Source organism: Pan troglodytes, chromosome 18 (genome assembly GCF_028858775.2).
Source record: "Pan troglodytes isolate AG18354 chromosome 18, NHGRI_mPanTro3-v2.0_pri, whole genome shotgun sequence".
Classification (NCBI taxonomy): Eukaryota; Metazoa; Chordata; class Mammalia; order Primates; family Hominidae; genus Pan; species Pan troglodytes.
In genome coordinates this window covers 77,737,491-77,760,000 of record NC_072416.2, presented here as the reverse complement: position 1 = coordinate 77,760,000, position 22,510 = coordinate 77,737,491, and the positions used below count along the sequence as shown (strand labels likewise).

Sequence of the window (22,510 nt, the reverse complement as noted above, 5' to 3'; positions counted from 1 at the left end):
CTGATTGTGATCACAGGAATCGATGCATGTGATAAGACTGCACAGAATGAAATCACACACACACAAGTGCATGTAAAACTGGTGAAATCTGTGTAAGTTGGGTACATTATAACAATGTCAATTTCCTGGTTGTGCTATTGCAGTCATTTTGCAAAATGTCAATGCTGGGAGAGAATGGGTGAAGGGTACACAGGAGCCGTCTGTATTATTCCTTACAACTGCACGTGAATCTACAATTACCCCAAAATTTAAAAAATTAAAATACATATATAATTACAATGTACAATCACCAATGCCATGCCAGTGGGCCCTGAGCGCAGAGTGGAGATACATCATCCCACTTAGATGAGAAAGTAGTAGTCAAAGAAGGGCCTCTCAAGGAAGGAGAGAAGTCTCAGCTATCAATGTGAGTTAGCTAGGCTGAAAAGGTGGGGAGGAGGAAAGGATGCACCAGGTTGGAAGAAGCCCAGACCCGCAGGCACCATGGCTGGGTTGATAGTATGACCCTTGAGGCAGGTGAAAAGTGCAGTGTGGACAGCGTCCCTCACCCTGCCCCAGCAAGCCAGCTCTCCCACCATTCTGCTGCTACCTCCTTGGGTTCAGGCCACTCCTTTTAGACCTAAAAGAAGGCCTGTTTTCATCTGTAACAGAACCCCTTTCTGCCTCCTCCCTTTTACAGGTCATTTGTTTGTTGAAGAAACCAGAACATTCGTCTTAGAGAAGTTCCCAAATTATCCATTTGAATTATGGCTTCATAATAGGGTCTGCATCATTTCTCTATCGCCTGCATTTCCTGTAAGCTGGTAGTTTTATTATTATCATGGCCATAATCATCATCACTATTACATTACTACCAAATCATCCCAATGTTATTGGAAAGGTAAAAATGTAGGCAATAGAGTGATAGCTTCTAGAAGTTTCATTTCTCTTTCAAATAACTTTTTTTGTTTTTTTTTTTTTTTGAGATGGAGTCTCACTCTGTCGCCCAGGCTGGATGGAGTGCAGTGGCGTGATCTCGGCTCACTGCAACCTCTGCCGCCTGGGTTCACGCCATTCTCCTGCCTCAGCCTCCCGAGTAGCTGAGACTACAGGCACCCGCCACCACGCCCGGTTAATTTTTTTGTATTTTTAGTAGAGATGGGGTTTCACTGTGTTAACCAGGATAGTCTCGATCTCCTGACCTTGTGATCCACCCGCCTCGGCCTCCCAAAGTGCTGGGATTACAGGCATGAGCCACTGTGCCAGACCTCAAATAACTTTAAACCAAATCTTTCCTCCCCATGACATAGAAAATAGACAGCAACCTCACATTGGTGCTTAAGTTTAGAAAGAGACTCTAGTACAAAGAGTATGTGCAGACTTGTGCAATGGCCAAGAAGAACCAGCACTGTAATTGCATTCAGCTCAGAGAGATTTTGGAAACAGATCTTTCTGACGGTAACTTCCAATAAAGTTGGTGGGTGTTACATTAATGACTAGACTCTCAGTCACCTCAAAGGAATGAAAATCAGATGACACCAGGATGGTGGAGGGAGGGGAGATATTAGCAATTCTGATTACAGATATGAATGTAATTTCAGGGGCGTTTTATAATTGCTTTTATGCTTTGATTAAGTGCCTCACGTAATACCGGGCTACAAGATGGGAGGCTGGAGAGACACGAGGAAACCCAAGGTTATTTACTAGCCTTAATGCCAGTGCCCTGAGAAGGCCGAAGAGGGCATATGTTTGATCATCAAATGCAACATAAAACCTTTACTTCTCAGCTTGCCCTGTGTGCTTTAACACTCACAAACAACCTGCAAACACACTGCTGCATATGTGTGTAGCAAATACCAGTTTAGGGATAGTTATAGAAATTCCCAAAGAATTAAGGGCATTTTCTAAAAAGGTTATGGGGTGGAGGTGTCGGGGACTGGTAATAAGTTCAAAAGCTCTGTGTCATCTGCATTTGCCATCTCATTCCTATTCCACCTGTCTGTAAAACAGATTTGCTCAGATCTTTTCCACCAGTGGAAAGGTTTTGGAAACAGTCCTTTCAAATAATGTCTGTCCAGTAAGATAGGCTTAAGGACACAGGTTCAGGCTAACATCTTTAAACACCCACCACCATTGGAAACCAGAGAACGAGACTTCTAGAAATTACAGTTCACCTGATTTTTCCTTGAACTTCCTCCTTTAATGATTTGCTATTCTTGTGAAACCAAAACAAACAAGAATGTTATAATAATGATGTTGCGATGACAGAAGCAATCTTCTTGGATCTAAGGATTCACACTGTGCCCATAAAATGAGTCACTTGGTCAGCTGGTCAACACTCACTCAACACCTCCCTAAGACACACTCACAACAGATGTTTTAGGGATAGATACAAAGATGGACCATTTACCAGTGTTTGCCATGATACCATATGATATGATATGATATATGTTACTATATTATATAGTAATATACTATATTATATGATACTATACTATATCATATTACATTACATCATAATATATTATATGTTACTTATCTGTTTTGTTACCTTTCATTTCTTGACTGGCTCCCTCCTACAATACATAATAAAGGAAAGTAGTTGTGTGTGCAAACTTTGCAGCCGTGCCTGGATTTACATCTTGTACTACACCTGCTATGTGGCCTTGGAAAAGCCCTCTAAGGCAGTGCCTAAGGGGAAACTAAGGGGGTACCTTAGTATCATCCTCTGTCAAATGTAAATAACAGCAGCACATATCTGATAGGGTTTCTGTGACAATCTGATAAGTTAAAACTAAGGGCAAGGCCCAGGTGAATATCATGTCTGAGTTGGCTGTTAGTAATGCTGCCATTTAATGCTGGGTTCCTCAGTGTCGCCCTGGGTGACGGCTTTTCCATCACACTCAGACAGGCTCAGAGAATTCTCCAGGCCCCTGTCCCATACCATATCTGAGTCCAAGTCTCAGCCAATTAGATATTTCATCTCTTTGCCACAGGGGTGGGCTCGGGGATGAGCCTATAAGCAGTCAAATGAACTAGACCCACGCAACCCAAACCGCGACTTTGAGTGCCCTACTGGGGCCTCCAACTGACTCCCATGAACTCAGCATAGGAGGATTAAAGGCTGGAACTACTACAATTATCACACTCTTATGCAGAGCCCTGGTCTGGAGTCCACACAGATGGAAGGAAGCCAGTTCCAATGACAATATGTGACCCCTGACCCCAACTAGTCCTGTCCCTAGGTTTTGGGCCATGCAAGCCAATGAGAATCCTTTTTGCTTAAACAAATTCAGGTCAAATTTTGTTCACTTGCAACCCAAAGAGGCTGAATTGACATTCCATTATACAGATGAAGATAATGAGACTCAAAAAGCACATCGAGAACTCTTCTAAGATCACACAATCAGCAAGTTGATACTCTACCTGTTGGATACATTGTGAGGCTCCCAAAGAGAGGTCGAACTACAACCGTGAGGATACAGGAATGCAAGGTAGGAGCGCAGGGGGGCTTCTGGAGCTGGGGGCTTAGTATTAGCATCAAACTTTTACTAATGGATGCCAGACACTCTGCTCTGAGCTTCAGGTGCAACGTCACATCTCATATGAGCTGTGCCTGGAAGAATGGGCATAATTTGGGCATGTGGAAATGAGGGCGGGCCTTGCATTCTTATCTGAAGCTTACAAAATAGTGTCTGTGTGCCTTGAAGTCCTGGGAAAAGCAGGTGTGACTCAAAGCTGCACCAGGGCTCTCTCTAGCAGCAGCAGGCAGTGCTGGAATAGGACGCCCCACTTACACTCAGCCACTTAATCCCAAGCCTCCCTTCCTCCAAAAACCAATCCCAGCAAGATTTGACTGCAGCCCACTTCAGTTCCAGAGCTCGCATATCTCAACCATGTTGTCCACTCAATTCCAGCTAAGGGATAAAGGCTAATGAGTGAGCAAGATAAAGATAAGCATCCTGGTAATTGAAGGATGGGCCAATCAGACTAGTGAGAGGCGAAGGTAAGAAGTGCTGTGTTGCAACACAGGAGCCAGCCACCCTGTCCCTTTCAAAGTCATGTTTTCTGGGACATTTGACAGGACATTCTGTGTAGGTTCGAGCCTCAAAAAAAGAAGCCAGGAATCAGACAGTGTGCTCATGTTCACTGAAGAAACATTTATGGAGCGCTTACTGTATGCTGAGCTCTGTAGCAGGTGAAGGAGATGGAGAGATGAGAGGCGGTGTCCCTGGCTTTAAGCAGTTCACAGGTGGGTAGGAACTCCTGGGGCACTGTGAGGACTCAAACACAAACCAGCAGACAGAGTGGGCACCTGGCCTGCCTTGGGGGCCAGTGGGCAAAGAGAACACAAGTAAGGCTTTTAAGAGGAAATGCAAGACCTGAAGAAGAGTCAAAATTAGCCAGGAAATAAAGCAGAGGGCAGGGAAAGTGGGAAGAGGGAGCAAAATCGTGCAAAGACTTAGGAGAGAAAGAGGACAGCTTACGAGGTAAATACAACTTTAAGGCAGGAGCAGAGCAGAGAGAAGAGGGGAAACTATTGTTATTTCTCAAGTTCCTACTATGCCCTGGGCCCCATACTGTGAAATGACGTGTATAGAGTGTGGGCAGAGTCCCTGGCACATGTTAACAGAGCCTGCTCTTTTGAGCGTTTGCTCGGAGCAGGCACCATGCCAAACACTTGGTATACATGCTCATCATGATCACAAGATTCCTGTCTACCTCTCACTAAGAAAAAGACGGGTTCAGAGAGGTCAGCTAATTTGCCCAAGGTCTTACACCTGGGGCAGAGCAGGATTTACATCCTCATTTTGGCATCAGGCACCTCCAGGGTATGTCTCCCTGCCCAGTGATCCTCCTCACTGTGCTGCCACCAAAGGCTCTAAACAATGTCAGCCTAAAACAACAGCATCCTCTGGCTTGGAGATGCAGGAGGGGTTGGCTGTGCCATTCTGACCCTGCTTTGCTGTGTCTGTTGTTTTGACCTCGAAATATCCCAGTGTGATATTCCAGCGTCTCTGATATTCCAACGTTGCCACCATGACCCATCAATGCTCCATGGCAGCCTGGGCATGCCAGCTTCCGTCTGTCTATGGGAGTCTGGTCCCTATTTATACCCACCCTATATTCAGCCTCACATGGCTAGGAACATTCCTTCCATGCAAGCAGGTTTGTTTTTACCGCTTCACGCAGCTCAGTCCATTTGCAGCCTGAAAAATGAGTTGAAGGAAGAGAGTGAAGGGCTTTGCTGAGGTCAGAGGGTGAATCAGAGGAAGACCTGGGTGCTGAACTCAGATGCTGTGTCTCCTGTCTGGTCCCTCTTCCCCAACCCCAACTGCCTGAGCTCACATCACTGTGACAGCAACCAAGCCTACCCCCTCATCAGCAGCTTCGAGCTGAGCTGAGAGTCAATGGTCGGTGACATTTTCCTGAAGGGTCCCCATCACTCCTTCCAATCTCTGAGGATCCCAGTCTGGGTCTGCTTCAAACAGCCAGAGCCATGCTTCCTCAGGCAGGACACAGACAGCAGGTCATAAATCACTCCTGGGCCGGTTCCTTCTCTCATTTCCAGATTTCTCTGAAAGGGGTCGAGGTGGGATCCTGGAACAGGAGATTCTGCAGCAGCATGCATATTTACACCACTGAGGGACTAGTTGCAGCTCAAAGGTGGACACTGAAACTCTGAACTCTTCTGTTGAAGAAAATGCCTCTGAGCCCCCTGGCTTCAAAATTGGCGTCAGGAAATGGCAGGGAAGTTGGTGATCTAAACCAGAGATAAAACAGGGAGGAAAGAGCTGATCCTAACTATGTTTTCATGTATACACACACACAGCTCTTCTGCTTAGCTTTCCTAGGTTACATTTATTTTTTATTAGTCTCTGAGATCCCAACTTTGGACAACTACTATGTATTTTGACAGGGCAAAGGTTTACAAAGACAAGGGCAGGTGTGAAATGTGACACAATTATCTAGTAATCTGTCTTCTCCAACAGAGAGCTTTGCCTACACCAAAAAAAAGTGAAGTTATTCCAGCCTGGCCAATATGGTGAAACCCCATCTCTACTAAAAATATAAAACAAACAAACAAAAAAACAGTCAGGCATGGTGATGGGTGCCTGTAGTCCCAGCTACTCGGGAGGCTGAGGCAACAGAATCACTTGAACCCGGCAGGCGGAGGTGGCAGTGAGCCGAGATCACACCACTGCACTCCAGCCTGGGAAACAGAGCGAGACTCTGTCTCAGAAAAAAAAAAAAAAAAGTGCGATTATTTTAGAATTGATTAGAAAGGTGTATGTAGGACTTCCAGATAGGGTCATTTAGTTTAAAATAACTCCAATTACCAATTAGGCAGAGTCCATTTAAAATGTCCATTAGGGGACTTGAATGATTTGGTGTGTCACTGTGGAGTTCGGAGGGACAGTCTCCACTGAGATGCCACAGGGCTTTGTCCCTTCCAATGCTGTTATCAGCAACTCAGGGAAAGAGCAGGAAATTCAGAAAAGCTCCAATCATTTATGAGCTCCTCTGTGGCCCACACCACAGGAGACACTCCAGAAGCACAATCTCTAATCCTGACAATGCCAAATTTGCAGGTGACAGACCAGGCTCCGTGAGGCTAGGTCATATAAAAAGCACATCCATTTCATTTGCCACTGGCACTGAGCTGAAAAACAAATTAAAACTAGCTGATGGCACATTCTAGATCCAAACCGATTTAGACTAAACCTTAGATTTAGTCCCAGAACGGACTGAATCTAAGGACATGGAGCTTATGGAGGATTGCTATGAATTTCTGTGCTTGGGTTCAAAAACAAGCACACAAATCTAGGATGGGGGAAATGCGAGAAGAAGAAGCCTGGGCTTGAGTCCACTGTCCATGAATGATGAGTCACCAGTGTTAAGTGTCTGCCAGAGAGGCTGGTGAAATTGTGGGCTGTATTAGGAGCAGACAAACTGCAGCTTAAGGAGGTGGAACGTAGGTGCTCTCCCTAGGATGTGAGGCTCACACCTGGGTATCTGCATTCAGTTCTGAGACTTGAACCCTCAGAGGGCAGCAGGAACCAGGTGCACCCACCTGGGAGTTAGTAACCACAAGGAGTTGGCACTTAAAACCAAAACATGTGTGGAAAAGTTAAAGACGCTGGCTATATTTTGAATGAAAAACGAAAAGCAGGGAAAGGGGGTCATGTTGGCTCTCTCCAACTTCCCAAAGACTCTGTGGCACAGAAGCACTTATTACACATGGCTTCATGAGTATATAAAATCAGGGCTAAGGTCTAGAAGAAGGGAGTATGACTTCGTGTTAAACAAGAGCTTTCTGGACAACCTCAAGAACTGTGGGAATATAGATGGCCATAATAGGAGGTAAAATTGAGATCATCCCGTCATTGGAGGTGATCAGGTACACCGAGTTGGAGTCATGTGTGGAGTGTTGTGGGCTCTGGGCACTTTGGCTTCTGTGGACCCTTTGTTCTACTAAAAAATATTTTAAATTGTATTTTACAACTGTGTTGGTATGATGACAGACATAATCCATGCTGTACTACATTCCTCTTGTACTTCTATTTTTAAAGTTTTTTTAAATGTTTTTGTGGACCCTTAGCAGTCTTGTGGGCCCCAAGAAAGGTGTCTGTTGGGCCCAGTGGAGAAGTTGTCCCTGAATGCTGCCAGCTCACCTAAAGCAGATTCAAGCTCCTATACCGGTTGGAAGGACGGGGTTAAGATCAGATCTCCAAACTTCCCCCAGTCTGAGGTTCCATTAGGCGAGTTCTGCCAAAGAAGACAGAAGTGCCCAACATCTCTTTCTGAGATTGTTAACATGAATGTGTTTTAAAGGGAGCACAAGTTAAAGAACTATGTACATGCGTCGATGCCATTCTGTAAAAAGTACCCACATATACCCCAACTATTACAGATGGTAACCCCCGAGACCAGGGTTTAAGGACTGGGGTGGAGATGAGGAGTAGCAGTTCTTTTATTTGATATCCTTCTATTTCTGTCCTGTTCAAATGTTTATATTTAGTAAGGAGTATGTATCACTGTTATAAAGTTACTAAATAAAAAATATTAGCAGAAGGGCGATAAATTTTACTATAATTTTATTTTGAGTAGATGGGGAGGTAATATGCTATTCTTTGTCAGGTTAGGAACACTCCATTATGATGGGAGATGCTCCGAGGATGTCACGGAGCATGTCTGGTGTTTTCAATGCACAGAAAAACACATCAGAGAGATCAGCAACACCCACGTTGCCACCAAGAACTAAGGTATAAAACAGGGCTGTAAGGGACCCCTTTCCTTAGGCATCAGCCAAACAAACTCAGAAACAGAAACTCAGAAGCCACCTGCACTGACATACTCATCCTGGTAATCACAGGCGTCTCTACATTTGGCCTGTATTTTCTAAAACTCTGTTTCTTTCCCAGGTCGAATGGCTGCTGAATGCCTTTGGAACAGGAGCTATGAATCACCCCGCCTCCAGGGCTAGGAAGGAGAGTGAAGAAACTTCACAGAGCTAGCACTACCGCACTACCGAGGAGCCTGTCCTCTGAGTTATCATGCATGAGAGACGCAACCCGCATCAAGATCGCCCCCATATCAGTTCCCTTTTGCTGTTTCTGTTTTTCTGTTGATCAGTTCTGAGTTCACCACAATAAAAATCTTTGAAGGGCTGAATGCTTTTGAGACAAATTCCCTCACCGGTACAGGCTGTGAATAGGATGAAAAAGGATGACAGCGGAAGAACGAATCATAAAGCTGACCCTAATTGAAGGAAAACAAAAATCTAAGGAGATGCCTATCCCCTGAAAAGGCAAAGTGGAGGGGCGGGGGAAGAAACCCGGGAAATCTATTGACTTAAAATGACAAGAGTGGGGAAAACAGGCTCCATCATCATTTTATAGCTCTGTCTATTGTCTAAAACCAAAAGGAGCCCTTTCATTCCCATGTTCATGCGTGCACAAAACTATGTATTAAACACCTCCGGTCTGCGAGGCCGTGTTGGGTGTCTTTGTCAGGTGAAGAAAGAGAAGAAGGCTGGTACACCTTCCCAGGAATTCTCACTGAAGAAAACATCTGGATTTTTTACATCTCTTGTGCAAAACAAACAAAGATTTCATTAAGTGATGTATATTGTTTTCCAAGGAAGAAACCTGCAGAGACAAAAACAAATAAGCAAATAATTGAAACAAAAATATGATAAACAAAACCCCCAAATTCTTCCAGTGCTAATTTACTTGTTATCATGGTTCTCTACAAAGGCAGAGATCACTAATTACAGGTTTTTCCAGAATTCACATTTCACGTCAAGATCATCCAATCCAAACAGTGTACGGAAAGCCTAGGGCCTTCTTCACTTTGCCCCCTACCCCACCCTACACACACGCCCCCATCTAAATGATACCCTTGGAAAGAAACCTACACATCTCATTTGTCTATATTTTGCTTCCTCCCTCGCCTCCCGGTAACCAAATGTGAGTTGTTCTCTAACTGCATTGGAGAATCAGATTTATTGTACATATGTTTGTGTTCCACTTAATAAAAAAACCTATATTTTAAGATAAACTTTGTTAGTAATTCATGAGGTAAGTGACTATTTATGCTAATCAGGCAGAAATATATTCTCAAGCATAATGCATTACATAAATTTGAATGCAAAATGTTCAATTATGAAGTAAATACAGGTAATGCAAATAATAAATTACCTCTAATAAAAATTATAAAAGATGTGCCTTGAAAGAGAGAGCGGCTTTAACTTACAACTGTGAATTGCTTAAAGAGAAAAGAATTAATAAATGCTGAATTACTCTGATGATTATTTAGCACATAATTCACCTATTCATAACGAGTCCTAGTAATCAGACTGTTGTTTCACATCCTCCAACATGAGGCAAGACTGTTTCCTCAGCAATTTTGCCCTTATCAGATTATCTCGTCTGATTCTATTAATTTTCTTCCATGAATCTGCTAACAGTGATTTGTGATTTACTTACCCTGCTAACTGAAGACTGTTAAAAGGATTTATCTAACACTGGACCTAAGAACAGTGTACGCCTTATCGTTCAGTTACTCTGAAGAACTCTTTCTCAAATCAACTTAGTTGGTTTCATAGTGAAATTTAGTGGACACTGGTTAGTTCTGCCCCATAAAATCAGCCCCTAAACAAAAAGTCCAGACACCATACCTGATGCATCCCGTTCTATTCAGATTATGGATGTCTGATTCCAACATGATATATTTGAGTTGCTATAACTCACAATCGGGGAAAATATATTCCTTTAAGCTTTTAATCTTTGTAATTTGGACATGAACAGGGGTTTTGTTTTTCATTTTTGCATGAAGTCATTATGTATGTACTGACGTGAAACTATAATTGTGTTTCTGATGTTACTGTGTCACAATATTCTATGCGACGTAACCCATGTCCTCCTCCCCCTCACAAATCTCCTATAAATATTCATTGCTTTCAGAAACTTTAATACTACTGGTCCGAATTGGTCAATAATGACAAATGCATGGTTTCTAAATTACTGTATATTGTTCTACAGAGATTACTAGAGTATATATAGCAAAGGGATGTTAAGCAGTAAGAAAACACAGTTCACATTGTATTTGGATTAAATTGGCTTGGATAGAAGTGAAACAAACAATGTTAGCAAAGAAGTCTAAAGACATGTGGCCCACTGTAATTGTACAGAATCAAAAACCTGAATAGTACTCATTAAAATGAGAGAGCTCAATTGTTATAAAAGAAATGCTGCTAACAGAGAACTGTAAATGTTTAGACACCCCTGTGAATCACTAAATAATAATGTAAAAAGGATAAAAATGAGAATTAAGTTATAAGCCTGAGAGCACTACTGCTACACATCTAAAAAAATAATTCTGATCCTCTTTTTTTTTTCCAAGAGAAAATGGGCGACTATAAAAGACCTTGCAATAAGAGAAATAAAAATACCATGTCTTCACAGCAGTGTACATAAATAAACTATAAAAATGTGCAGATAATAATATATTTAGCTGCCCAAACATGGGCATTTAATTTCTAGAAATGATATATAACAATGTAACAATTAGATACTCAGCCATGAATGTGTACGGCACAGTCTTCACCATTAGCAAACTTTGTGTATAAAATATTATTTATTATTTATTATAATACTGCTTTCAGAGGCAATGATCATACCTTACAGCTTTTAACACAAATATGATGCAAAAGGATTAAAAGTATATCATAAACAAACAATAAATTCTTTCTAAATATACTTAAATTCATATTTTACATGAAAAATATAAACTTCCTACATTTGTGACTACTGACTTTTAAAAAGACCTAGAAAACTATTGTTACGGGCAATGTTAAATGACATAATGCTTATGTAATGGAAAGTGTGGATTTTCCTCTAAATAAACTATAATCCCTTAACTTCATTACTAGGGAAAATATTGTTAAAGAGAAGGAAAGCAAGGGAATTCTGCTAGGTTGCATAAATATTGACATAATCTTCACTCTTTCTTCCCCAAACTGGTAATAGACATAGTTTATTCCACCCAACAAAATGCTCTTATAAGACCAAAACTACCCTTATAAACAACTTCTCTGCAGTCACGATGAAAAGAAACACTACTTGTCTGAAAAATACCGACAGCGCTGCCCTTTTCAGATTAGGCTGTGCCTATAAATCTTTTGGGAAGTCTTCCATTAAGGATTCCTGCGTTTGCTGAAACTGAAGTCTACTAGGATCAGAGAAATTAACACAGGTCTAATATGGTGCGAGGAACGAGTGAGAGACACCTGAGGTTATAAATAGCAAAGCATGCTGCGGGGTGGGGAAGACCATTCTGAAGTGCAATGTTCAAGACGCTGGCTTAATATATGACTAAGTGTCAGAAGTCAAGTTTTCTGAGAATTACTTTTCAGATAAACAACTTTATAGCACTGCACTTAATCTTACTTACTAGAGACATCTCATTTATGACTGAATTACAAGTAACTTTAATTCTCTTGATATTGCCATAAAGCCCGTTGAAAATCCATCCTGGCACTTTTAAAGGGTTTGGGGCCCTGTTACATGGGGATCCGCTTGCAAAGGTCTCAGCCAGAAATTACACCCCGAGGGTGTCTGTATCCCCTGGCCTCTTTGTCAACAATCAAGGAGAAGAGGAGGGGCAAAAATGATCTCTGCATCTGCCAGCACTTTCTTCGGCCCCTTTCCTATAGGGTCGGGTTCTCCCACTTCAGTCAAACTAACTTTGTGTGTCTCTTTCCTCCTCCCACACTGGGTAACCAGCTGCTTTTCACTTCATCGACAAAACTGGACACGGATCAATTTCAACTGACCTTTGCCGAAAGGTGGCGCTGTTGAGGTAAAAACCAACTCGCTCCAACAATAGTTTCCACTCTTCGATCCTTTTGCAGGCTTTTCAGAATTTTTTTTTTTTTAATGCACCCTCCTAGCGTCTCCCCCTTCTCATAAAGTAAAATAAATACGATTAACAACACCAAATGCATTTCATTAATTGAAGGAATCAACAGTCCCAACTTCTAAGCAGACGGGCTGGTCTTCCAAAGGCTGGGTCGGTTTCAGGAGCTTTCTCTCCAAATAAATCTCTGCTTCTTCGACTTGCCTATCGCTTTAAAATCTTAGAAACAGAGTTAGTTGTTGGTTTCCTTCTTTTTTTCTTTTTCTTTTTTATTTCTTTTTTTGCATAAACTTTTAGAGAATCAATCTAGAAATTTAAACTACTTATTAGCATTTGCAACTGGGGGTAGGGGGAGCAGCCTCCCCCACCCCACCCCCCACTCTGCGTTTCCGGACTAGTTCCAGAAACCGCGGTTTAAAATTTAACCCTTCGAGGGTAGCTGGTGAGGGCTGGGGTATTGTTTTTCCCCCTTGCTCCCTGCCACGATCAAGTCCGAAATAATTAAAGGAAACGTAAAAGTGCAAAGGGCGCGCCTGACCCTGATAAACAGAGGTCAGATTTCGTAAGGGGATGGGTGAGTGTGAGTGTGTGTGTGTGTGTGTGTGAGAGAGAGAGAGAGAGCGAGCGCGCAATATGAGTCTCAAAGGCCAAACTGCGGCCAGTCAGGAGCCGGAAGGCTGAGCCCGGCTGACCTGACTTTGAGCTTCCCCGGAGTTATCTCGCATAGGCGCTCGCTCTGTCCAAGGGCACGCGACGCCAGCGGGCAGCCAGTCTCCGTGAAGAATGGCCTCTAAACAACTTATTTTACCTCCTTGTAAAGAGAGTGATAAAATGGGCTTTCCCTCTCCACGGATGCCCAGCCTTCTGGGCAGGCGCACGGCCGGGCGGCGCCCAGCCCGCAGTCCCGATCCGGACACCCCACTGCATCCCTCCCTTCCCGGTCCCTTCCCCGCACGGGCGCCCGAGAGACGGACAAAGAGTTGGGGCCAAGTTTGAGCGCCGGGCACGGCCAGGCTCAGGGAAGGAAGGTCCCCGGCAGACACCTGGGTACCAGAGTTGGTGCGAGGAGGAAAAGCTGGGAGGCGAATTCACAATCCTGGGGGTGGAGGGCAGGCAGGGGAGGGGAATCAGGCCAATCCCAGCCGAGTGAGCCCCCAGCGAGCTGGGGTTCCGGATGGGAGGCCTGTCTCGCGCTCCAAAGAAAAGCAAACCGTCCTCCTAGGTCCGCCCGGATTGCCGAAGCCCCTCTGGAAAAACTCCTTCCCCTCTTACACCAAACTTTGCGTCGGGCCTCGTTCCCTCCCGGGTAGGCAGCGGCGCAGGAAGGGTTAAGCCAGCCCGTCCCAGCTGACAGTCAGCTGATTGGGCCCTGATTGACAGCTCCGAAAAGTTTCCTTGTTTCTATACTATTATGCTAATCGCGGCCGCTCTCGCTGCCTCCCATTGGCCCGGAGTGCCAGTCAATTTCTCATTTGGACCTGACGTCACGAGTGCTATAAAACTCAGCAATTGCTTTAAACTCTTCTTGCTGGATCAGAGGCTTTAAAATCTTTTTTCATCTTCGAGCTGTAGCTCGGGCTGCTTGTCGGCTTGGCCTCCCCCTCCCCCCTTTGCTCTCTGCCTCGTCTTTCCCCAGGACTTCGCTATTTTGCTTTTTTAAAAAAAGGCAAGAAAGAACTAAACTCCCCCCTCCCTCTCCTCCAGTCGGGCTGCACCTCTGCCTTGCACTTTGCACAGAGGGAGAGAGCGCGCGAGGGAGAGAGAGGAAAGAAAAAAAATAATAAAGAGAGCCAAGCAGAAGAGGAGGCGAGAAGCATGAAGTGTTAACTCCCCCGTGCCAAGGCCCGCGCCGCCCGGACAGACGCCCGCCGCGCCTCCAGCCCCGAGCGGCCGCCGCGCGCGCCCTGCCTGCAGCCCGGGCCGGCGAGGCGAGCCCTTCCTTATGCAAAGCGCGCAGCGGAGCGGCGAGCGGGGGACGCCGCGCACCGGGCCGGGCTCCTCCAGCTTCGCCGCCGCAGCCACCACCGCCGCCACCGCAGCTCGCGGAGGATCTTCCCGAGCCTGAAGCCGCCGGCTCGGCGCGCAAGGAGGCGAGCGAGCAAGGAGGGGCCGGGGCGAGCGAGGGAGCACATTGGCGTGAGCAGGGGGGAGGGAGGGCGGGCGCGGGGGGCGCGGGCAGGGCGGGGGGGTGTGTGTGTGAGCGCGCTCGGAGGTTTCGGGCCAGCCACCGCCGCGCAAGCTAGAAGCGCCCCAGCCCGGCAAGCTGGCTCACCCGCTGGCCACCCAGCACAGCCCGCTGGCCCCTCTCCTGCAGCCCATCTGGCGGAGCGGCGGCGGCGGCGGCGGCAGGAGAATGGCATCAGAACTGGCAATGAGCAACTCCGACCTGCCCACCAGTCCCCTGGCCATGGAATATGTTAATGACTTCGATCTGATGAAGTTTGAAGTGAAAAAGGAACCGGTGGAGACCGACCGCATCATCAGCCAGTGCGGCCGTCTCATCGCCGGGGGCTCGCTGTCCTCCACCCCCATGAGCACGCCGTGCAGCTCGGTGCCCCCTTCCCCCAGCTTCTCGGCGCCCAGCCCGGGCTCGGGCAGCGAGCAGAAGGCGCACCTGGAAGACTACTACTGGATGACCGGCTACCCGCAGCAGCTGAACCCCGAGGCGCTGGGCTTCAGCCCTGAGGACGCGGTCGAGGCACTCATCAGCAACAGCCACCAGCTCCAGGGCGGCTTCGATGGCTACGCGCGCGGGGCGCAGCAGCTGGCCGCGGCGGCCGGGGCTGGTGCCGGCGCCTCCTTGGGCGGCAGCGGCGAGGAGATGGGCCCCGCCGCCGCCGTGGTGTCCGCCGTGATCGCCGCGGCCGCCGCGCAGAGCGGCGCGGGCCCGCACTACCACCACCACCACCACCACGCCGCCGGCCACCACCACCACCCGACGGCCGGCGCGCCCGGCGCCGCGGGCAGCGCGGCCGCCTCGGCCGGTGGCGCTGGGGGCGCGGGCGGCGGTGGCCCGGCCAGCGCTGGGGGCGGCGGCGGCGGCGGCGGCGGCGGAGGCGGCGGGGGCGCGGCGGGGGCGGGGGGCGCCCTGCACCCGCACCACGCCGCCGGCGGCCTGCACTTCGACGACCGCTTCTCCGACGAGCAGCTGGTGACCATGTCTGTGCGCGAGCTGAACCGGCAGCTGCGCGGGGTCAGCAAGGAGGAGGTGATCCGGCTGAAGCAGAAGAGGCGGACCCTGAAAAACCGCGGCTATGCCCAGTCCTGCCGCTTCAAGAGGGTGCAGCAGAGACACGTCCTGGAGTCGGAGAAGAACCAGCTGCTGCAGCAAGTCGACCACCTCAAGCAGGAGATCTCCAGGCTGGTGCGCGAGAGGGACGCGTACAAGGAGAAATACGAGAAGTTGGTGAGCAGCGGCTTCCGAGAAAACGGCTCGAGCAGCGACAACCCGTCCTCTCCCGAGTTTTTCATGTGAGTCTGACACGCGATTCCAGCTAGCCACCCTGATAAGTGCTCCGCGGGGGTCCGGCTCGGGTGTGGGCTTGCTAGTTCTAGAGCCACGCTCGCCACCACCTCACCACCCCCACCCCCACCGAGTTTGGCCCCCTTGGCCCCCTACACACACACAAACCCGCACGCACACACCACACACACACACACACACACACCCCACACCCTGCTCGAGTTTGTGGTGGTGGTGGCTGTTTTAAACTGGGGAGGGAATGGGTGTCTGGCTCATGGATTGCCAATCTGAAATTCTCCATAACTTGCTAGCTTGTTTTTTTTTTTTTTTTTTACACCCCCACCCCCACCCCCGGACTTGCACAATGTTCAATGATCTCAGCAGAGTTCTTCATGTGAAACGCTGATCACCTTTGAAGCCTGCATCATTCACATATTTTTTCTTCTTCTTCCCCTTCAGTTCATGAACTGGTGTTCATTTTCTGTGTGTGTGTGTGTTTTATTTTGTTTGGATTTTTTTTTTAATTTTACTTTTAGAGCTTGCTGTGTTGCCCACCTTTTTTCCAACCTCCACCCTCACTCCTTCTCAACCCATCTCTTCCGAGATGAAAGAAAAAAAAAAAGCAAAGTTTTTTTTTCTTCTCCTGAGTTCTTCATGTGAGATTGAGCTTGCAAAGGAAAAAAAAAATGTGAAATGTTATAGACTTGCAGCGTGCCGAGTTCCATCGGGTTTTTTTTTAGCATTGTTATGCTAAAATAGAGAAAAAAATCCTCATGAACCTTCCACAATCAAGCCTGCATCAACCTTCTGGGTGTGACTTGTGAGTTTTGGCCTTCTGATGCCAAATCTGAGAGTTTAGTCTGCCATTAAAAAAACTCATTCTCATCTCATGCATTATTATGCTTGCTACTTTGTCTTAGCAACAATGAACTATAACTGTTTCAAAGACTTTATGGAAAAGAGACATTATATTAATAAAAAAAAAAAGCCTGCATGCTGGACATGTATGGTATAATTATTTTTTCCTTTTTTTTTCCTTTTGGCTTGGAAATGGACGTTCAAAGACTTATAGCATGGCATTCATACTTTTGTTTTATTGCCTCATGACTTTTTTGAGTTTAGAACAAAACAGTGCAACCGTAGAGCCTTCTTCCCATGAAATTTTGCATCTGCTCCAAAACTGCTTTGAGTTACTCAGAACTTCAACCTCCCAATGCACTGAAGGCATTCCTTGTCAAAGATACCAGAATGGGTTACACATTTAACCTGGCAAACATTGAAGAACTCTTAATGTTTTCTTTTTAATAAGAATGACGCCCCACTTTGGGGACTAAAATTGTGCTATTGCCGAAAAGCGGTCTAAAATTTATTTTTTAAAAAGAGAAACTGCCCCATTATTTTTGGTTTGTTTTATTTTTATTTTATATTTTTTGGCTTTTGGTCATTGTCAAATGTGGAATGCTCTGGGTTTCTAGTATATAATTTAATTCTAGTTTTTATAATCTGTTAGCCCAGTTAAAATGTATGCTACAGATAAAGGAATGTTATAGATAAATTTGAAAGAGTTAGGTCTGTTTAGCTGTAGATTTTTTAAACGATTGATGCACTAAATTGTTTACTATTGTGATGTTAAGGGGGGTAGAGTTTGCAAGGGGACTGTTTAAAAAAAGTAGCTTATACAGCATGTGCTTGCAACTTAAATATAAGTTGGGTATGTGTAGTCTTTGCTATACCACTGACTGTATTGAAAACCAAAGTATTAAAAGGGGAAACGCCCCTGTTTATATCTGTAGGGGTATTTTACATTCAAAAATGTATGTTTTTTTTTCTTTTCAAAATTAAAGTATTTGGGACTGAATTGCACTAAGATATAACCTGCAAGCATATAATACAAAAAAAATTGCAAAACTGTTTAGAACGCTAATAAAATTTATGCAGTTATAAAAATGGCATTACTGCACAGTTTTAAGATGATGCAGATTTTTTTACAGTTGTATTGTGGTGCAGAACTGGATTTTCTGTAACTTAAAAAAAATCCACAGTTTTAAAGGCAATAATCAGTAAATGTTATTTTCAGGGACTGACATCCTGTCTTTAAAAAGAAATGAAAAGTAAATCTTACCACAATAAATATAAAAAAATCTTGTCAGTTACTTTTCTTTTACATATTTTGCTGTGCAAAATTGTTTTATATCTTGAGTTACTAACTAACCACGCGTGATGTTCCTATGTGCTTTTCTTTCATTTTCAATTCTGGTTATATCAAGAAAAGAATAATCTACAATAATAAACGGCATTTTTTTTTGATTCTGTACTCAGTTTCTTAGTGTACAGTTTAACTGGGCCCAACAACCTCATTAAAAGTGTAAAATGCATCCTTTTCTCCAGTGGAAGGATTCATGGAGGAATAGGGAGACAGTAATTCAGGGTGAAATTATAGGCTGTTTTTTGAAGTGAGGAGGCTGGCCCCATATGCTGATTAGCAATATTTAATATAGATGTAAATTATGACCTCATTTTTTTCTCCCCAAAGTTTTCAGTTTTCAAATGAGTTGAGCCATAATTGCCCTTGGTAGGAAAAACAAAACAAAACAGTGGAACTAGGCTTCCTGAACATGGCCCTACACTTCTGATCAGGAGCAAAGCCATCCATAGACAGAGGAGCCGGACAAATATGGCGCATCAGAGGTGGCTTGTGCACATATGCATTGAACGGTAAAGAGAAACAGCGCTTGCCTTTTCACTAAAGTTGATTATTTTTCCTTCTTCTCTTACACACCGTGATTTTCTTGTTAGCAAGGCCTGACAAGATTTAACATAAACATGACAAATCATAGTTGTTTGTTTTGTTTTGCTTTTCTCTTTAACATTGAAGATCATTTGTCTTAAATAGGAAAAAGAAAATCCACTCCTTACTTCCATATTTCCAAGTACATATCTGGTTTAAACTATGTTATCAAATCATATTTCACCATGAATATTCAGTGGAGAACTTCTCTACTTAGATGAGCTAGTAATGATTTCAGATCATGCTATCCCCAGAAATAAAAGCAAAAAATAATACCTGTGTGGAATATAGGCTGTGCTTTGATTTATTGGTATTTACCCCAAAATAGGCTGTGTATGGGGGCTGACTTAAAGATCCCTTGGAAAGACTCAAAACTACCTTCACTAGTAGGACTCCTAAGCGCTGACCTATTTTTAAATGACACAAATTCATGAAACTAATGTTACAAATTCATGCAGTTTGCACTCTTAGTCATCTTCCCCTAGCACACCAATAGAATGTTAGACAAAGCCAGCACTGTTTTGAAAATATGGCCAAACACGATGACTTTTGTTTTGTTTTCTGCCGTTCTTAAAAGAAAAAAAGATAATATTGCAACTCTGACTGAAATACTTATTTTTAAGAAAACAGGTTGTGTTTGGTGCTGCTAAGTTCTGGCCAGTTTATCATCTGGCCTTCCTGCCTATTTTTTACAGAACACGAAGACAGTGTGTAACCTCGACATTTTGACCTTCCTTTATGTGCTAGTTTAGACAGGCTCCTGAATCCACACTTAATTTTGCTTAACAAAAGTCTTAAGAGTAAACCTCCCCTCATGAGCTTGAAGTCAAGTGTTCTTGACTTCAGGTATTTCTTTCCTTTTTTTTTTTTCCTCATCACAACTAAGAGATACACAAACTCTGAAGAAGCAGAAATGGAGAGAACGCTTTTGACAAAAAAGCATCTGATGAAAGATTTTAGGCAAACATTCTCAAAATAAGAGTGATATTCTGGATGTAGTTATTGCAGTTATCTCATGACAAATGAGGCCTGGATTGGGAGGAAAATATAGTTGTGTAGAATTAAGCATTTTGATAGGAATCTACAAGGCAGTTGAATATAATAAGCAGGTTTGGGCCCCCAAACTTTAGAAAATCAAATGCAAAGGTGCTGGCAAAAATGAGGTTTGAGTGGCTGGCTGTAAGAGAAGGTTAACTCCTAGTAAAAGGCATTTTTAGAAATAACAATTACTGAAAACTTTGAAGTATAGTGGAAGTGGCAAACAAATACATGTTTTTTTTCTTACAAAGAACTCCTAAATCCTGAGTAAGTGCCGTTCATTACAATAAGTCTCTAAATAAAAAAAAAAAAAAATCATATGAGGAAATCTAGCTTTCCCCTTTACACTGCGTTTGATCTTTGTCTAAATAGTGTTAAAATTCCTTTCATTCCAATTACAGAACTGAGCCCACTCGCAAGTTGGAGCCATCAGTGGGATACGCCACATTTTGGAAGCCCCAGCATCGTGTACTTACCAGTGTGTTCACAAAATGAAATTTGTGTGAGAGCTGTACATTAAAAAAAATCATCATTATTATTATTATTTGCAGTCATGGAGAACCACCTACCCCTGACTTCTGTTTAGTCTCCTTTTTAAATAAAAATTACTGTGTTAGAGAAGAAGGCTATTAAATGTAGTAGTTAACTATGCCTCTTGTCTGGGGGTTTCATAGAGACCCGTAGGAAAGCGCACTCCTGCTTTTCGATTTATGGTGTGTGCAAGTAAACAGGTGCATTGCTTTCAACCTGCCATACTAGTTTTAAAAATTCACTGAAATTACAAAGATACATATATATGCATATATATAATGGAAAGTTTCCCGGAATGCAACAATTAGCATTTTAAAATCATATATAGGCATGCACATTCTAAATAGTACTTTTTCATGCTTCATTGTTTCTCTGGCAGATAATTTTACTAAGAAGAAAAATAGATATTCGACTCCCCTTCCCTAAACAAATGCACGGGCAGAGGCTCCAGCGGAGCGGAGCCCCCTGGTTTTCTCGTAGGCCCTAGATGGTGTTGCATTTATCAGTGATGTCAAACGTGCTCATTTGTCAGACATAGCTGTAAATGAAAACAATGTGTGGCAAAATACAAAGTTAGTTAAATACACACCCTCTGTGTGATTTTTTGCTCCCTTTTCTTTTTTGCTCCCAAACACTCAAAAAAAAAAAAAAATCACCTCCTTTACATTTCCCTGGCTTCTTGCATGTTTCCCTTTTCAAAAACCATGTAATAATTTTTTACAATGTATCTGACACATTAATATATTGACATCAAATAGGCAGACATTCTACTTTTGCCTGGCAGATAAATCTGCTATGGAGACATCATTTCCTCACTGTCTCAAAGCCATAACTACCTGGGAGTCTTTCAACACAGACCCCTCCGATGGGAAATGCTGTTTATTACTGAATGCAGGATGCTCACGCTCTGATCTTTTCTCCCTTGTGCCTTTACCCCAGTCATTTTTACTTAGCAACACCAATTCTAGATACTTCTGTTCTGAAGTACAACCACCCGCTTGCCACACCGCCAGTTTTCCTGCTAAAAGCAGTGGACAGAAGACAAATCATGGTCACCCTCACAAACATGGCACACAGCTGTCTCGGTAGCTGCATTCCCAGCATGTCCTGGTCTAAATATCTAGAGTTGCCTATGACACGTTCAAAGGTTCCCAAGCACAGTACATTGGGAGGCTTTTGCTGTTGTGGCCGTTGTTTTCGTTTAGGCCAACTTACTTCCGTATTCACATACTCTTGGCTTTACGAAATACACTCCTCCAGTCTACTAGGCCAATCAATATATTTAAAAGTCTGATTGCCACATAAGTCTCTCTCTCTCTCTTTTTGTTTTTTGTTTGTTTGTTTTTTTTCTGTTTTGGCTGCCGGTAGTTAAAGACTGAGATAGGTTGGAAGACTAAAATACAGGAGTACATGAGTGACAACCTTCAGCCGTCTGATTTCCATGCCAGTAAAACACACAACCAAGCTCTTCTTAGCGCTGCTAATATAAACATTCACTAAGAGGGAATAGGAAGTGAGATTTACCAGCTTCACTTTGCTGATTTGCAAGGTTCCCCACTACGATTCACTGTCATTTGATTTTTGAAAAATAGTTTTGTCCATCTCTTTGAAGAAATGTCTTAGTTCTTTTGTTTGTTTTTTTTTTTTTAGAGAAGTTTTATCTGCAGTGATAGGCTACAATTTTTATCTCCGCTGATTATTTGTCAGGATGCTGAATGAATAATTTGGGTCCTGTGCCTTCCTTGTTGTTTTGAGGAAAATAAGAGAAACTTGGAAGTTTGTTTCACTCTTAGCCCATCCTAAATCTAAAAGAAGATGTCCCAGGTCCAGGCAGGCCATGTAGTAGTTATAAAGGAGGTGGTCCAGGTCCAGCCACCTCAATCAGGATTTGTTTGTTTTGAAGCATTTGCTTAAAAGCGGAGCAAGAGTCTTAACCCAACTTGCCATAACACTGCTTTTCTCGCTTTTGATGTAAATCTTCAAAATTCAGACATCAAACAGCCCCAGAAAAGGGGAATTCTCTCCAGGCGTTGCTCCGCCCCAGCTCCTGAACAAACCCAGCTCTGTCTAGCATTTTTTTCCCTAGCGGGGGTAGGGGACAGGGTGAGAGAATTTCAGTCTCCCAGGCTGTCTCATGATTGTTGGGGCATAAAGAAACACAGTCCTGCCACAAATTGGGAGCATCCTTACCCTTTAGAGAGAAACAAAACTAAACTAAACAAACAAATCAAATTGCTTTGCGTGAAGGCGTAGCAAATAAAATCTCGGGCTCCCTGTTCCCTGCGCCA

General features: G+C 44.2%; 2 protein-coding genes and 1 long non-coding RNA gene across 6 annotated transcripts in view; 2 read left to right on the top strand and 1 right to left on the bottom strand.

Moving 5' to 3' along the window:
* The window catches only part of LOC129137475 (uncharacterized), a 168,199-nt gene extending 159,708 nt beyond the window's left edge, over nt 1–8,491 (top strand). For all 4 annotated transcript variants that reach the window (XM_054669582.1, XM_054669583.2, XM_063797462.1 and 1 more), the window contains one exon: nt 8,406–8,491. The gene's annotated coding sequence lies outside the window, so the exon portion shown is untranslated. The remainder of the gene's footprint in view (nt 1–8,405) is intronic.
* On the bottom strand, nt 8,062–13,823 carry LOC104002681 (uncharacterized). Its single transcript, XR_008540073.1, has 2 exons — nt 12,320–13,823; nt 8,062–9,131 (listed from the first exon to the last, which is right to left on the bottom strand). It is a non-coding gene; the product is annotated as an uncharacterized LOC104002681 (long non-coding RNA).
* Nucleotides 13,824–14,310: 487 nt separating this feature from the next.
* MAF (MAF bZIP transcription factor) lies at nt 14,311–20,808 on the top strand. The gene is made up of 2 exons (XM_511123.7): nt 14,311–15,873; nt 20,093–20,808. The coding sequence occupies exons 1-2, from the start codon at nt 14,756–14,758 to the stop codon at nt 20,184–20,186; spliced, it is 1,212 nt and encodes a 403-aa protein (XP_511123.4). The 5' UTR covers nt 14,311–14,755; the 3' UTR covers nt 20,187–20,808.
* The last annotated feature ends 1,702 nt before the right edge of the window (nt 20,809–22,510 follow it).

What these genes read in the sequence shown, in the direction of transcription:
- MAF (XM_511123.7), top strand. Translation starts at nt 14,756, where the DNA reads ATGGCATCAGAACTGGCAATGAGCAACTCCGACCTGCCCACCAGTCCC. An exon ending in TCCTCTCCCGAGTTTTTCAT is followed by an intron (nt 15,874 to 20,092) that starts GTGAGTCTGACA and finishes TTCCAATTACAG; the next exon opens with AACTGAGCCCACTCGCAAGT.